The sequence below is a fragment of the Phoenix dactylifera genome, chromosome 11, assembly GCF_051530095.1.
Source record: "Phoenix dactylifera cultivar Ajwa chromosome 11, Ajwa_hap1_PhDact_Kaust_v1.1, whole genome shotgun sequence".
NCBI lineage: Eukaryota > Viridiplantae > Streptophyta > Magnoliopsida > Arecales > Arecaceae > Phoenix > Phoenix dactylifera.
Window position 1 is genome coordinate 26,864,405 of NC_143200.1, and position 15,197 is coordinate 26,879,601.

General features: G+C 37.3%; 1 protein-coding gene across 1 annotated transcript; it reads left to right on the top strand.

The window, feature by feature from the left end:
• Positions 1–8,134: 8,134 nt before the first annotated feature.
• On the top strand, positions 8,135–15,197 carry LOC103702362 (glucose-1-phosphate adenylyltransferase small subunit, chloroplastic/amyloplastic). The gene is made up of 9 exons (XM_008784767.5): positions 8,135–8,482; positions 10,725–11,021; positions 12,406–12,675; positions 12,833–13,012; positions 13,495–13,598; positions 13,723–13,834; positions 14,292–14,390; positions 14,530–14,649; positions 14,881–15,197. Exons 1-9 carry the CDS (start codon positions 8,186–8,188, stop codon positions 14,995–14,997), a joined length of 1,596 nt encoding a protein of 531 aa, XP_008782989.4. The 5' UTR covers positions 8,135–8,185; the 3' UTR covers positions 14,998–15,197.

A 15,197-nucleotide genomic window follows, 5' to 3' on the forward strand; every position in this document is an offset into this window, starting at 1 on the left:
CTAACCTAATGCGAATCCAACCCAAATTGAGTTCGGGTCCCCACCATAACTATGATTATATCTAGCATTGTCAAGCTTGAATTCATTTTTATTTTTGTGACATGTTTTCTATGCTAGAAAACAGCATAAGGTTAACCCTTCATTTTGTACATCCAAGCTTGGCATGGCATCGGCTTGTTGATATTGACTCCAAAATTGCTCGAATTGATAAACCATTTGCTTGCATATTGTGGTAGATTGAGTTCATTTTAGCTCACATTTTATTAGCCATACCCATACTCTCGAACAAATCTTGGTTAAGTTTAATAGAGTCTACTCAAATCTCGTCAGGCTAAAATCCGATTCCACCGGTCTCGGACTCAACTTGGCTTTGACCGACCCTACCTTACCCATGGGCAGGAATTGATTACATGCTGAACTAAGGTCTATATGACCCATTCACCCTGGTTTTAGAGCATATTTCTCGGTTTTCTTTTGAAAATTGGAACATAAGTAGGAATTAAAGCTAAACTATAAGCCCAACCCAACTGGTCATATTGTCCCAAGTTTTCTAGATTTTGAGAAAGAGATCCATGGCACTAACCTAATCAATTGATCATGAACACTTGTTAGCTACATGGGGAAGAAGAAATTAACGGATGTTGGTTTTAGCACCTAGTGTCTTTTTTTATTTTATTGCTCTCTTCCATCTCTGTCTTTAATTTTTTTGGTGCAACATATGGGTACAATGGACCCCCTAAAAAGAGCCATTATAGGCTGTCACATATGAAATTAAATGGCCGTATCCTCTGCCCCATCCTGTGATAACCCCCCCCAAAAAAGAAATGGTCTTCAATGCTTTAGGGATCCATTTTTTGGTAGGTCACATGCATTTGTTTTGGTAGGTTGAGGGTCACAATCTTATCACACTTTCTAATTTGTAGCATGATTTTAATCTTAAGATCTTGAGATATTGCAAATATCTTGCAAACATTAACTAAAAGTTTTTTTTTATCCCATTAATAGTGCATATTGAAAACAAATTACAAACAAACTGGATTAAATCGACCTCCCCCGAGTTCCTGGAAATGCCATCTAGGTTTAATCCATGTTTATTAAGATTTATTCATCGTACGACATCACCGATGAGTTCACTCATTTACACGGTCAATCTATAATTGTAAATTGTCTGAGAAAGTCAAGCAAAGATATCCTGCAAGCATAGAGTTATTAATTATATCTCCACAATGTTATCAGATACAAGTGTACATATTACTATTGTTGCAGAAACTTTGACAACCTATAATGAAAATTTAAAATGTCTCCAGACATGAAAATATTTAAATACGCACTCATCCTAACACATCAGAGATATAATTAATACAACTTCTGATCACCTTTATTTAGATATATCAAACCAACAACAACATGAATAACTCTACATGCAGATCTTATTCTTATTCACAAGAATTGCATGAGAGATGACAAAAGGAACAAAGGAAAATATTAGAGAACACAAGGTGATACATAGCTCCAAGTGTCTTCAGTTGTTTGAAGAAGACTAGAACTATTCAAGAAAGCCTTTAATTAGTTGTAGTCTATGTGCAATCCTCTCAAAGGATCATCTTCCTTCCCCTCTTCAGCCCATCAACATAGGTAATTGGTGGCGCTGCAACCAGCACAAGCACAGCCTTTCCCTCCGGCGAACGCCGGCCCCCCATGGCCCTTGGACTGCTTACGGGAGTGGCTTGCGTCGTCGACGGAGGCGAAGATGATCAAGGAAATGATCGAGAGCCACACGATGATGACGCAGAAGATCACGTCGCCGCCGCTGTGGGACTCGAAAACCAGGGGCGCCATGGCTTTGCTGTGGTTGCTTCCTTGACCTCTCCTCTGGCCTTTAGTTTGATCCACAGCGGTCCGAAAGAGCAGTACTGTATATATAGGCCGTTGAGAGGTGGTGCCCCCCTCACTCCTTCACTCCATATTCCCGTTCAAGTATTCAACTTTGAAGACATACCATTTCCATCTTCGTTGACTGACTCAATGATTTTCTTTTTCTACTTTTAATTATTAGATGTTTGTTTTGACTAGGCCAGTTATGTGAACCGTAAATTATGGGGCAGGAACATGATGCAAGATGGATATTAAAATGGTGGATTGGGTCATAGACCTAAGGAGTTTAAGATCTCTTAATTATGTAGATTTTGGCAAGTTTTGCTATGATTATTATTATTATTATTTTTTTGAGAAGAAAAGGTCATTTACATATGGTATAACATATTCATACGTTATGAAGATTACTCTTTTACATAGGCCGATTTGCCAAACCTACATGAATCGAGGTCTTGTTTGTTGATTGAATTGTAGACATGCCATCTTTATACCTTTAGGTATGCTTTGGGCTCAGATGTCGGTGGCGTTATTTTTAATCATCAAAATCAATATGTTTAAAAAAATAAAGATTTATTGCCGAAAAAACAAATCATGCAACAAGGAATCTTATGGGGTGGTTAGGGTAGCTTATCCTGAGAAAAGGTGAGGTATCACCTTTAGGAATAGAAAAAGTAAAAACAAAACAAAACAAAAAAAAAGTTGGTGGAACTCCTATGATCTTTTTCTATGTGGAAATTAATGGGATGCTCTTTTCAAAGGTGCTGGATCTATTCGTTTCCAGGACCATGTCCAAAGTCTCCAAAGTTTCTCTTCTTCCCCTTAAAAAAAAAAGGAAATCCAAAGTCTCCAAATCGCCGTTGTTGGTTGTAGCTATGTCATTCACATCGGCCGGCGAAAGGAGGCTTCCCCGTAGGCGCATTTAAGGATTATAATTTAGATGTGGGAAGGATGACGATGCACCCATAGTGTACTATATTTTATTTAGGTGCAAAAAAAAAACTTCTTATTTGATTGAAATTTTTAAAGAAGGAAGATGGGAAAGTGGTATTCTCATAGAAATAAGATTTTCATGTTTGATGAGAAAGAAAAACCATTAGAAATTAAAAAAAACGAATTTTTCACTTTTGGAATTAAGATTTTTTTTTTCTAAAACTATCCTTAATCCATCAAAACTCATGAATAAGATCTTTTTCTTTATTAAAATATAATAAATATTTCAGACAACTTTTATAAAAAGTAGATTTCCAACCATATATAAGCCATTTTGGAATGTACCATTTTTCTATAGTTAACCAAATATGTTAAAATTATATTTTTAAGAATCAGCTTCTCAGAAAAAAAATATTTCGGTAAAGAACAATTCTTTCCACTAACCAAACAAGTCCTTACAAATCTTTCATGCCCATGAGTGTTGCAATTTGAGTATATTTAGTTACAACGAGACAATTAAGTATTTTTACATTTAAAATAGAGTTACAGGAATCAAGACAAAAAAAATCCAATGTTATTATTATAATTTTATATTTTAAAATTATTTTTATTATTTTATAAAAAATAAAAGTAAAATATTTTTATTTTAATACTCTTTGAAAAATTCATACTTTCTATCATCTCCACCAATATCTTCTTTGCCGTCTCCACCATAGGTTGTCATTATTATCTCCACTCTACCCATCTCCACTATATATCACCAGCATTCTTACCAACCCAATCCAAAAAGAGAAAAGTACACCATTGCAATATTATAAATTATCTTCAATGGCTTATGTTAATTGGAACTTAAGGCCCCATAACATAACCAAGCTATGATAGAGAATTTATTTAGAGACAAAGCATGGTCCTCGTAGTACGAAAGAAATATTTGTGATGCTAGGCGTATGGTTAGATGAAAAGAAAGACCAATGGCCACTGTTATCATCTTCATCACGGCAACTTTGTCTTTAGAAACTTGAAGTGCATCATAATTTCTGATCTTGCTAACATCAAAGACTGCAATAAATTAAGTAACCGTTCCTTCTAATAATATTTACCTTTTGGAAGATGCTTGGAGAAACAGTTGCAAAGCAAGTCCTTGAATTTCCTTAGGATTTGCCAAGACGGTGGGCCATTGTCTGTGTGTGTGTGTGTTTTTTTTTTTTTGCCATGACTGTTACGGCACGGATTTGATTTCATGATACTCGAAAGGGACCTGCTTTGTGTAAAGAGACATAGAGCAAAAGTTTACTCCAAAGAGCGATGACTGATGCGGTTGCCTGAGACCCCGGCCCTCAAAAGCATTTAATATAGTGAGTTCCAAGGTGAGCGTTCGAATGTACTGAGACCCCAATGCATTTGGGAGTCTCAAATGCTATAGTATTTTTATAGCTATAGTATTTTTGTTCTAAAAAAAGTTATTATCTCTTTTCTTATTTATGCATTGAGGCCTCAAAATGCATTTTTGTTGGGGCCTTTGAGTTCGTCTTATGCCCCTAAATGCATGGAGCCGCTCCTGTTGTTGGTTGGCAGTAGAAGTTGGATTAAGCTAACCTAACCATCAACTTATGGAGACAACTGAATTCTTGAAGGAAATATAGACAAGCTCACTGTTTTCTTTGAGGACACGGATACATAAGCTAGCTTTTGCTATGCAGGTCAAGGGATTCACATATATATAAAAAAAAGGTTCAGATTCACCAATCAAAACCAAAAGGATTCTACGTTTGGGACCCAATGGGTCTGAATTGTTAAATCTAGTCCAACTGGAAAGTGATATAGATAGACACTTTTGAGCCTAGAAGTGCAAGTGGGTTAGATACATGGCATTTAATTGATAAGCTGAATTCACATCCATGGGTCTGTAACGGTTATTGAACAAAGACTTGGACCAAAAAAAAGAAGAAGAAGAGAGAGATTTAAAACTTTAAAAAGATATTTGACATGTCAAAGGATTCGTTTGTTGGTTGCTTTAGAGGCGTCTAAATCACGTTCAGATCAGCCTGAGCTTGGTCCAAATTTTTCACTAGGTTAGGAGAGATGCAAATTCACACCTAACTTTCTAAGTTTCTTAGGCTGCATTTAGATCAATCAACTACAAAAATATAAATTATGTTTAAGATAATTATATTTTGTTTATTAAAAAAACACTGAGCAAATAGTAAATAGCAAGCCAACATAAAAATAAAAACAAAAATCATCCTATTAAAATTTTGTAGTTGGTAGTGGATTTAGGTGGCTTTAAAGCTGGATCTTAGCTTTCTAAGCCAAACCAAGAGAACGATGATTAAGTCCCAATTCCTCTTTAATGCCGAAGCAAAGCCAACGCATATTTTAACTGCTGAAAAATACTATCTAGAAATTGCTATATTTTTATTATAGCATAGTGTTATAAAAGAATAATCTACAAAAATATATTTAGAAGATTGATAAAAAAATTTGTCTGAATCGAGGTGCGTGATGCACACTGCCGTAAGAATGTGATTCGTCCTTTACGTACGGATCTGCTGCAATGTCGTTTCCAAGGTCCGGTTCAGCCCGATCATTCTTTATCGAGCATCCGACTGACTTTTTTAGATGCCTAGAATAGAATAGCAAAAAAAAAAAAATTTGAAAGAAGAAAAGAATTCTCTCCATCACTTGGGAAGCTAAAAACAGGGAGAAGTGGTGTGTGATTGAGAGCAGATATATGTTTGGGAGCCAACTCAAATTTAGGTATTTTTCAAGCAAGGGCGGATCGGTTAGCAGGTCTGGTTCCGGGTTTTTGCCACCCTAATTCCAAGCCTGTGGTGATTTTCGAAGCTTCTGCTTAGTTTTCTAATGGCGACAACCTACGGCCATGCTAAGAAATTAATGGCGTCAAGCTTAGGACCAATATTTAATGAAAGCTTCCATTTGATGGGCTCGCTTAGCTCGCTGAAAGGCCACGGGCCACTCCCATAAATAGGTACGAGACCTCGTAAGTCCAAACTTTGTAAGGCAACAGTTTCTTAGACCTGGGCCAAGCCCAAGGCCTGATTTCAATTCTGTGGTAGACTTCAGTTGATGAAGCAGGCCCAGCCCATTGACACCACTCACTAATACTCTTTATTCTTCCAAAGATACCCAATTTCATGGTATGTGGACTCTTTATGGAAGAAAAATTCTGCCATTTTGCTCCATCCAGAGACTCAATGTAAGTGGAAGGACAAAGGAATCCCAAGCTTCCATCGTGGGCTTCAGCTGGTCCATTTTTTTCCTCCCTTCTAATCATATCAGTCAAAGATTTAACCTTCTTTGCCAGTGCATTCCCATTGATCTATTGATTAATCTCCTAATGAGAGGAGTAGCCAAGCAAAAGATGATCATTAAGTAGTTTAGAGTTTGCTTCGCAGAGTGAACAATGAAAAAGGGCTATCCAGCCTTTTTGTTGAGAACCAATGGGATCAATAAGTCAACTTGAACTTGCTTATTCCTGAGTAAGTGATGGGATTTAAGCTCCCTTCCATTACATATAGAAAAGGAAATAACAAGATTATGAGGGGTCAACATTATTGAGAGACCAAATACGATATGATAATTGCAATATAAAATTGCCCAGGCAAACACCCGCTCGATCACTCTATAGATCCCAAAATGTTCAACTCCTAGCTTTGTTGATCCATAAGGCCAAAGAATCCCGAAATCAAAGTTTATTTTAGGTCATGCCCCGGCCGATTGCGGCCGAGATAGGGGAATCATCCTTGGCTCATAGGACATAGCCTTACAAGCATGCAGGACAATCAACCTATAAATCGACCATATTCATAGATAGCTGTAGAGAGTTAAAACAGATTAAACTTATAATAATAATTTAACATATCCAAAATTTCATCAAAACCAAAAACTACATTATATATTTCTCAAGTTTTAACTTGAAACAATTCTCAAACCTTCGATCCGATTATATAAGATTCAATGAAGCAACTACAAAACCAAGAACAATCCGTAAAATCATAGTGTCTAGTATGTGTAAAATAAGGAGACACAAGATACATCCTACGAACAACACATAGGGAATATCATGAATAAATAACAAATATAGATTTTTGTAACATTCTCTTCCATTATTTCTTGGGCCCCACACTTATTAGTTGGATCCCTGATGTCCGTTGTGTATTACAGAATTTCATGACCTGGCGCATGACTCCGCATGGACCCACATATGGTGTCCATGTACTCCGTATCCAAGTCCCAGCCAAACGACGGGTGCGCCCCACACCACGTCAAGCTATCACTAAAATCTCGCGTCCACCGTTTCCTGCATGACGCGTGGCACCTATCTCAATCCCTCTAGGTCTAGCACCACGTGATCACGCATGTAGCTAATACCGACCGCTGATTTCTACGAGCCCTCTTCATGAAACATACATTTTGATGCATTACCATAAAAATAAACGGTTGCAGTTGGTTTGCATGTAGCGTAGGCAATAATTTATTTTTTTTGTTAAAGTGGATAGGAGTACGAATGCAGCCAATAAAATTAGAAAACAAAATGCTTCGGAGTGCTTAGAGCAACTCCTCATTCCAGCCCACAACGTACTATTGAAATAACTAGTCACATAAGCAGCAATTCAATGCACAGTTCTATTGACTTCTTAAAAAATATGTTTGGCCTGATTCCTTCATTCCTCAATATTGCGCGCAGAGATACAAGTGGTTGCATCTGTTATCCCTTAGACTCTGGAACCAACTGATAACCATGACACCTATCCCAATCTCCGGAAGGAAAAATTGTTGCCTACACTACGTGCACCTCGCACATGTGATGTCTACCGATTTATTTGAGCCCTGTTCATGAAACATGTATTTTGATGCATCATCGTAAAAATAAATGGTTGTGAGTGGTTGTATACGGCAATCACGTTACTTTAAACGGTAGTTTGGAATATTGTGCCCATAAAAAAATATATTTATTAAGATAATAGTTATTAAGCTGTATCAAACGGAGACGCACCCCGAGATACGATGAAACCAAGAAACACGTGTGCGGTTCGAAGTCAATATTCATTTGGAATATTCTGCTACATCTGTATCCAGATGTTAACAGAGCGAAAGTCCCAAAATACCCCTAACATTTACAATTTCAGTAAAATATTAATAGTTCACTAAAAATATAATTTTAAATGGAGACCATCTGATAAAAGACAGCCGATAATCTTGTCATTATATTAGCTGATAATATTTTCTTAATTAGAAATACAGAGAAGAAAGGGTCTTTTTGTAATTTCGGTTATTACGAGTGGGTATTTAGGAGAGTGACGAACTGAACTGGCTTCCTGCTCTCAACTCTTCAGTCCTTCTTCTAGAGCTCACTCGCATGGCGATGGCTGCGATCGGGATCTCGCGTATCCCGCTCTCCAGAACCCTGATCCCTTCGACTGCTCCCTCTCCTTCTCCCCATCGGATCTCCAATGATCTACCGCTTTGCCTCAAAACTTCCTCGAACCGGGGGCTGTCCTCCTCCTTCCACTTCTCCGGCGAGGCGCTCTTCTCCGAGGCGGCCCTTGGGCGGCGGAGAACGGCTGCGGGGGGGAGGACCCCGGTTCTGGTTTCCCCCAAGGCGGTCTCGGACTCGAGGGGCACGCAGACGTGTCTCGATCCTGACGCCAGTCGAGTAAGTTGGTTTGTTTTCATAACCCGGCCCGGAGGTATTGGGGTTGCGGGATCCTGAATTATAAGGTTTTTTGTTTGAATTCCGTGACTCGATCACGTTCTTTAATCTTGATACGGAAATTACTCGACTTGCTGGAAATGCTGGCGTTAAAGCTAAACACGAGGGGTGTCGAACCTTGATTCGAGTGAAAAAGACAGCTTCGTTATAATTCTTTAGGGTTATGCTTGATTTATATTGCTGCTTTTTATGCAATGGTTTGATCTTTGGGTATATAATTTTCGTTCTTGATGTTAATGTAGTCGATGCTAGCAGAATACTTACCAAGGGATGGAAGTGTTTCATTATGCTGCAGTAACTTTAAAATCCAGCAACTTTGCTTCTGTGGTTTTCTAGTATATTTTGTTGATTTGTCGAGTTTTGTTTGTGTTTATAGACTGCACGATTTTAAAGTTGTCGGTCCACCTTTACAGTGTGCTGTGAATCACCAAAGGATACATCAAGACAAGAGAACAATACCTAATGATATGCCTAGCAAATTTTGTCGATTAACTGGAAAACCTATCCACCATTTTCAACTTTTTAATATTAAGTTCTCGTAAATCACCCAGTTTGTATTAAGCTCTACAATCTTGAACTGCACTTTTTTAACGGGCTTGCAAGTAGGACTACACGAGTGTTGATTCTCACAATGTACTGCATAAATATGGACTAGATCAAAGTGTTGTACATAGTGTCTTTAATAAAAGAGTGCATAATTTTCTCAATTAATGCAGTCAACTGCTCAACGAAATGTTCCAGTGCTCCAAATCTTGAATGAAAACTGCTTAGCTATTTCCAAATTTTTAACAGGCTCAGATTTCAGTAATTTCATCAACTCTAAGTGCCTTATTCTTTTTTTTTTTTCCAAATTTTTGTCTATTAGTCTATCATAATTGGGCCTAATGCCCTAACCTGGCCTAAGTAGTCGTAAATCCTGATAGCATTATGCCTCATTTTTATTTGTATAATCCTTGATGCATGCTTTCTGGACCAATAGGTTGCTCTTTGTAACTTTCAGAAATTAGATAAATTCTTACATTGGACCACACAATTGAAAGGCCTTAACTACATAATTACGTCCCGAGAAAGATCAACCCCTCTGGATCTGCCTATTTTAGACATCAAAACAATCTCCTTCACTTGAATCCCTCTAGCTTGGCTCTTGTCAAGGTCATCAACTTTGATGAGCATTATAATAGTTATGGCATGTAAAGCACCATAACATGGCTTGATTACTCATTTGAATTATGTTATGACAATCATTTGTCCAACACTAATGAGACTTGATAGGGGTTCTGAATTTTAGGCAAAGTTCATATAATCAAAAACTGGCTCTAACAAACTAATGCCTTGACATCAGTCTACCCCATGTCCAAAATTTAATTATTTTTTTGGGATATTCTTTGATCTAGCGGATCTTTCCCATTGTCATCATACCATATTTGGATGGTGTTTCTGCAATGACTGGAAATAACTATCATGAGAAACCAGTAAATCTGCATTCAACAATCCATTACATTTTCAAAATAGAAATTTAAAATCCACCCCCACTAATATAATAAGAGGGGACTTTATCCAGAGCAGCCAAACTGAGGTGCAAAAACCAGTCTCTTGAGAAGAAAATATGGCTGATGACCTCTAGAGATGATTCTTGAGAGTGGAAGAAGATCCTGTTATTCCTCTTTAGCCCTCTTGTACAAATTAAAAGGACAGATGGGGAGGGAGTCAATTTCATGTTGGAGGGCCAACCAGCCTCAGTTAGTTGGCATCCTTCTCCATATGGGAGAGGTCCTGGGTTTGAATCCAGGCAACGGCATCCCCATTGTATTCCTCAAGGGGAAAAAGATAGAAAAGAAAGAAGCCGGAGGGCCATTGCTGGTGATTTGTGCAATCTCATATGTCAATAACTTGAGCTTGCTCCTGGTTGCATGAAGTTGATGTTTACTCCATGTAATTCAGCTAGATCACTTGCCTCCAGGAAGGGGCTTATGTACAGATGCTAAAGGATACTCAAGAGTAAATGACTTTATACTTGATTGCTTGCGTGTCCCATAGTCCTGACATGGTTTTCATAGTCTCTGCATGCTGATGTTCTCATTCTTTTTGTAGTTTGACTTCCCATTTATTTATGATTTTAGTTGATAATAACTGATCAACTTGATCTTTGGAAAAGTCGGTATGACTGTCCTCTGTCTTTCTATAGAGTGTTTTGGGAATTATACTTGGAGGTGGAGCTGGAACCCGTTTGTACCCTCTAACAAAGAAGAGAGCCAAACCAGCAGTTCCTTTAGGAGCCAACTACAGGCTGATAGACATACCTGTCAGCAACTGCTTGAACAGTAATATTTCAAAGATCTATGTTCTGACACAATTCAATTCTGCTTCACTCAACCGCCACCTTTCACGAGCTTATGGAAGTAACATGGGTGGATACAAGAATGAAGGATTCGTGGAAGTTCTTGCTGCTCAGCAGAGTCCAGAGAACCCAAACTGGTTTCAGGTTATTTGTTTGAATTATTCTTTTATTCTTAACATTTTATGTATCTATGTTTAATATGTTTTTTTTTTTTATATTCTTGGTCATCTACATGCTGTTCATCCAAGTTGAACTTTTTGGAATTTGATGGTGGATACTCATTTTCCTTTTGATAATGTGCGTTTTTGTATTATTTAATGATAGTACTGAATTATAGAAGATCATGGAGCATGAGTATGCATGTTTTCTTTGTTGTGAGTGAATTCTTTTTGCATTGGCAGTAAAAGTCTCCAATGCTCTATATGCCAAGAATCTTGTGGTGCCTGTTGAGGATTGATATAAAATTATCCCTTTCTTAGTTTTTTTTTCTTGGATCGGTAATAAAGGTTTTGATAATGAAGTAATGATCAGATGTAAAGAAATAGCCTCTGGTCCTCAAGGTAGGGGAATCATCAGAATTTTAAGGTAGTGAAGTTTCCAACAAGCTTTTTCTTTCTGTAAAACCATCTTTAAACAAGTGGTGCCACCATTATTCTATTTGTTTGATCGACATGGACACTTGCTGTGCAAGAGGCAACAATCCAAATCTTGTTAATGGAAGACACGGGTTGATGAGGATTTTAAACACCGCTGTCTTAAACATTGATGCTATGCATCACCTCCCACCACAAACGTCTCTTGGAAAGAGACTCTGAACAAGAAAATTTCCTCCCTCAAACTACTGTAGATGATGCTTTACTTCCAGCAGTCTCCAGGCCTTAGTGTGAATATCAATATTTCATTATTGTATATAATGCCAGTAAATTAAATGTTCTTTGAGTTCATTGATCAAGAAACATCATAATCAAAACCCCAGTTCTTCATGTTATTGCTTGATTTTGTACACAAAAGTAGTTGAAGATAATTGCAGACAAGGGCATTCCTGTAGGGTAAAAGTCATTAGGTCATTAACCGAGAGTGAGTCCCAATGTTGCTTTGTTTTTTCCTAGCTCAAGGTTTGGTTAAGGTATAATAGAACGCTATCTGCTGTTTGGAATGGATGTAAAGAACAATCTTTCCTGAAGCTGGTGCCTTATAAGATATACAATCTTGTAGATTTTAATATTTCGAGTTGGAAGTTTGAGATTGATGCAAATACTTGAAATAAATGATAAAAGCAAATGGAAAAATATTTAGAGATCGCTAAATGAAGTCTCCAAAATCCTGTTGTTTTGTAAAAATACAATTAACTACCAGTTGCATGTAGCGAGTGGCTTTTGCACACGAAAATTCTCTATTACAGATTTGTTACACGAGGACAACTGATCTCTAAGTTACGAACCTATTAGGTTGCCAAATGATAGTAAAAACAATTTTCTTAAGCCTCAATAATTCTTCCTTGGTGAATCTCCCGTAATGTATTTTTCAGGGTACTGCTGATGCTGTAAGGCAATATCTGTGGCTTTTTGAGGAGCACAATGTTATGGAATTTCTTATACTTGCTGGAGATCATTTGTACCGCATGGACTATGAGAGGTTCATCCAGGCACATAGAGAAACAGATGCGGATATCACTGTGGCTGCACTTCCAGTGGATGAAAGTCGTGCAACTGCCTTTGGCCTAATGAAAATTGATGAAGAAGGACGAATAATTGAATTTGCAGAGAAGCCAAAAGGGGAGCAGCTGAAGGCAATGAAGGTAAGGACTTCCTAAATAGCTTTCCGATGTCCCTATGGCCATATATGTTGTTAAACATTCATACTAATGTGAACTGCATTCATTATCGAGGTTATAAACATGTTAATTTATGCATACTGCAACTTGATTATCTTGTTTCACTATCTTTACCTTGCAGGTTGATACCACCATTTTAGGCCTTGATGAGGCAAGAGCAAAGGAGATGCCATATATTGCCAGCATGGGCATCTATGTGATCAGCAAAGACATAATGTTGCAGCTATTACGGGAAAAATTTCCAGGAGCCAATGACTTTGGAAGTGAAGTAATTCCTGGTGCTACCAATGTTGGAATGAGGGTATGCCTTATATTTTTACAACTAAGTTAGTAATTTATCATTTTCTGAAACACTCTTCTCTTGAGAAGTTGAAAGTTATCAAAGAGAGAAAGTGCATCAAAAATTGCCTTATACCAAAACATCACTGATTTAAAATTTGTAAAAATCTGCTCATAATATTCGATGTGTTCATTCAAGTCCATTATCCTTGGAGCACGACTGCAGCATCAAAATACCACTCTTTACTAGAATTTATCTTCAACTAGTTTCCAAATTCACAATGCATGCATTTAAACAACAGTAGAAGACTGATATAATTTACTTACAATTCTAAAGTTCCTCCATAGGAGGAAATCTCTTTATTGTATACCATGTGGTGATGCTGCAGTGGATGCAACAGTAGTGGGATTCTCACTTGTCGCATTACAGAGTTGGATGATAATAGTTTCATAGTTTCAGTTGTTTTTACGTATCAATTTTACAAATACGTTGTAAAACTATAGGTACAAGCTTATTTGTATGATGGCTACTGGGAGGACATCGGGACCATTGAGGCATTTTATAATGCAAATCTGGGAATTACTAAGAAGCCTGTACCAGATTTCAGGTAGTTTTCTTAGAAGGATGATAAGAAGAAACTGTTGTTTTTTATTCTTAAAAAAATGCGTTACTTCCACAGCTCCTTGATTCTTGATCTAGCAATAATTATTGAATCTGAACTATATGTGCAGCTTTTATGATCGTTCATCTCCAATTTACACACAACCTCGATATTTACCACCTTCGAAAATGCTTGATGCTGATGTTACAGATAGTGTTATTGGTGAGGGATGTGTGATCAAAGTAAGTTAATTTTGTGTGTATATACATTTTTCTACTTGCTATTTGTTTCTTTGAGGTTAAACTTGTCCCTATGTACAACAAGAGTGTAAGTATATCTACTTGTCCCTATGTTTCCCCATCTATGAAACTGTCAATGCTCATAGAACACTTGACTTTTCATCTTTTCTGATATCCAGAGTCTAGATATTCATCTCTTATTACATGGAACTGCTGAAAATTCGAGCAACCTGATGTTTTCAATATTTATTTGTAAGATTGTGCATCTAGTTTGCCGGATATTTACCTGATGAGCACCATTATTTATTTCTGTGCTATCCACTGTTGTTTTTGTCAAAGAATGGCTTCTTCTATGACTTCTGTTCTCTTTGCACAATTTTCCTGCATAGGCTAATAATTTTGATCAAAGATGAGATTTCTAATAAACATTTCTGATATTCTTTTACTTATTTATTTGCAGAACTGCAAGATTCACCATTCTGTAGTTGGGCTCCGTTCTTGTATTTCTGAAGGTGCAATCATAGAAGATTCATTGCTGATGGGAGCAGATTATTATGAGGTAATTTTGCATTCGAAAAATATGAAATCCAAGGAAGTTATTATCGAATGATATCCAGAAAGATAAATATCCATCAATTTCTTATCTTTGAAGAGGGTTATTCAACCATAGTAATAAATATCATGTATTCTGCTGTCAGACGGATCAAGATAAGAGGTTCCTGGCTGCAAAAGGTAGCGTTCCAATTGGCATCGGGAAGAACTCTTACATCAAAAGAGCCATTATAGACAAGAATGCTCGTATTGGAGAAAATGTCGAGGTAGACCTGCTGCGCTTACGTCTACTAGGTTTTCTTCATTTTTATCATTTACGGATTTGGAGATGATGCATTTAAAATTTATTAATATTCTCATTGAAAGACATCACATTTTTGTTCTCATGTAGTACATAGTATGTGGCCAAATATATGCACATCATTCATGCATGTAAATTTGGTTTGATAGGTAGGTAGGATATGTGTCCTTTTCCTAACAGTTGATTGGTATTCCAGATCATCAACAGCGATAAGGTGAAAGAAGCAGCAAGGGAGACGGATGGATACTTTATTAAGAGTGGTATTGTCACTATAATTCAAGATGCTTTGATCCCTGCTGGAATGGTCATATAGAACCTTCAAACACCAGTGTCATGAATATGATGGAGTAACTCTTTGTTCACCCTCATGGTGAGAGCAATATCGTGCGTTTTTTTTTCTTCTATTCCGTGTAAGGTGCTTTAGTGAGAACCCTGGTGAGGACATTTCCTGTATATAAGCAAATAAATTTCCTCGTCATTAATGTCTTGGCTAAGCTTTCTAGCCTTGGTTGA

Bases quoted from the DNA above. Each gene is read 5' to 3' on its own strand.
- LOC103702362 (XM_008784767.5), top strand. From the start codon at position 8,186: ATGGCGATGGCTGCGATCGGGATCTCGCGTATCCCGCTCTCCAGAACC. The intron at 13,835-14,291 runs GTAAGTTAATTT...ATTTATTTGCAG, and splicing joins GTGAGGGATGTGTGATCAAA to AACTGCAAGATTCACCATTC. The intron at 14,650-14,880 runs GTAGACCTGCTG...TTGGTATTCCAG, and splicing joins GTATTGGAGAAAATGTCGAG to ATCATCAACAGCGATAAGGT.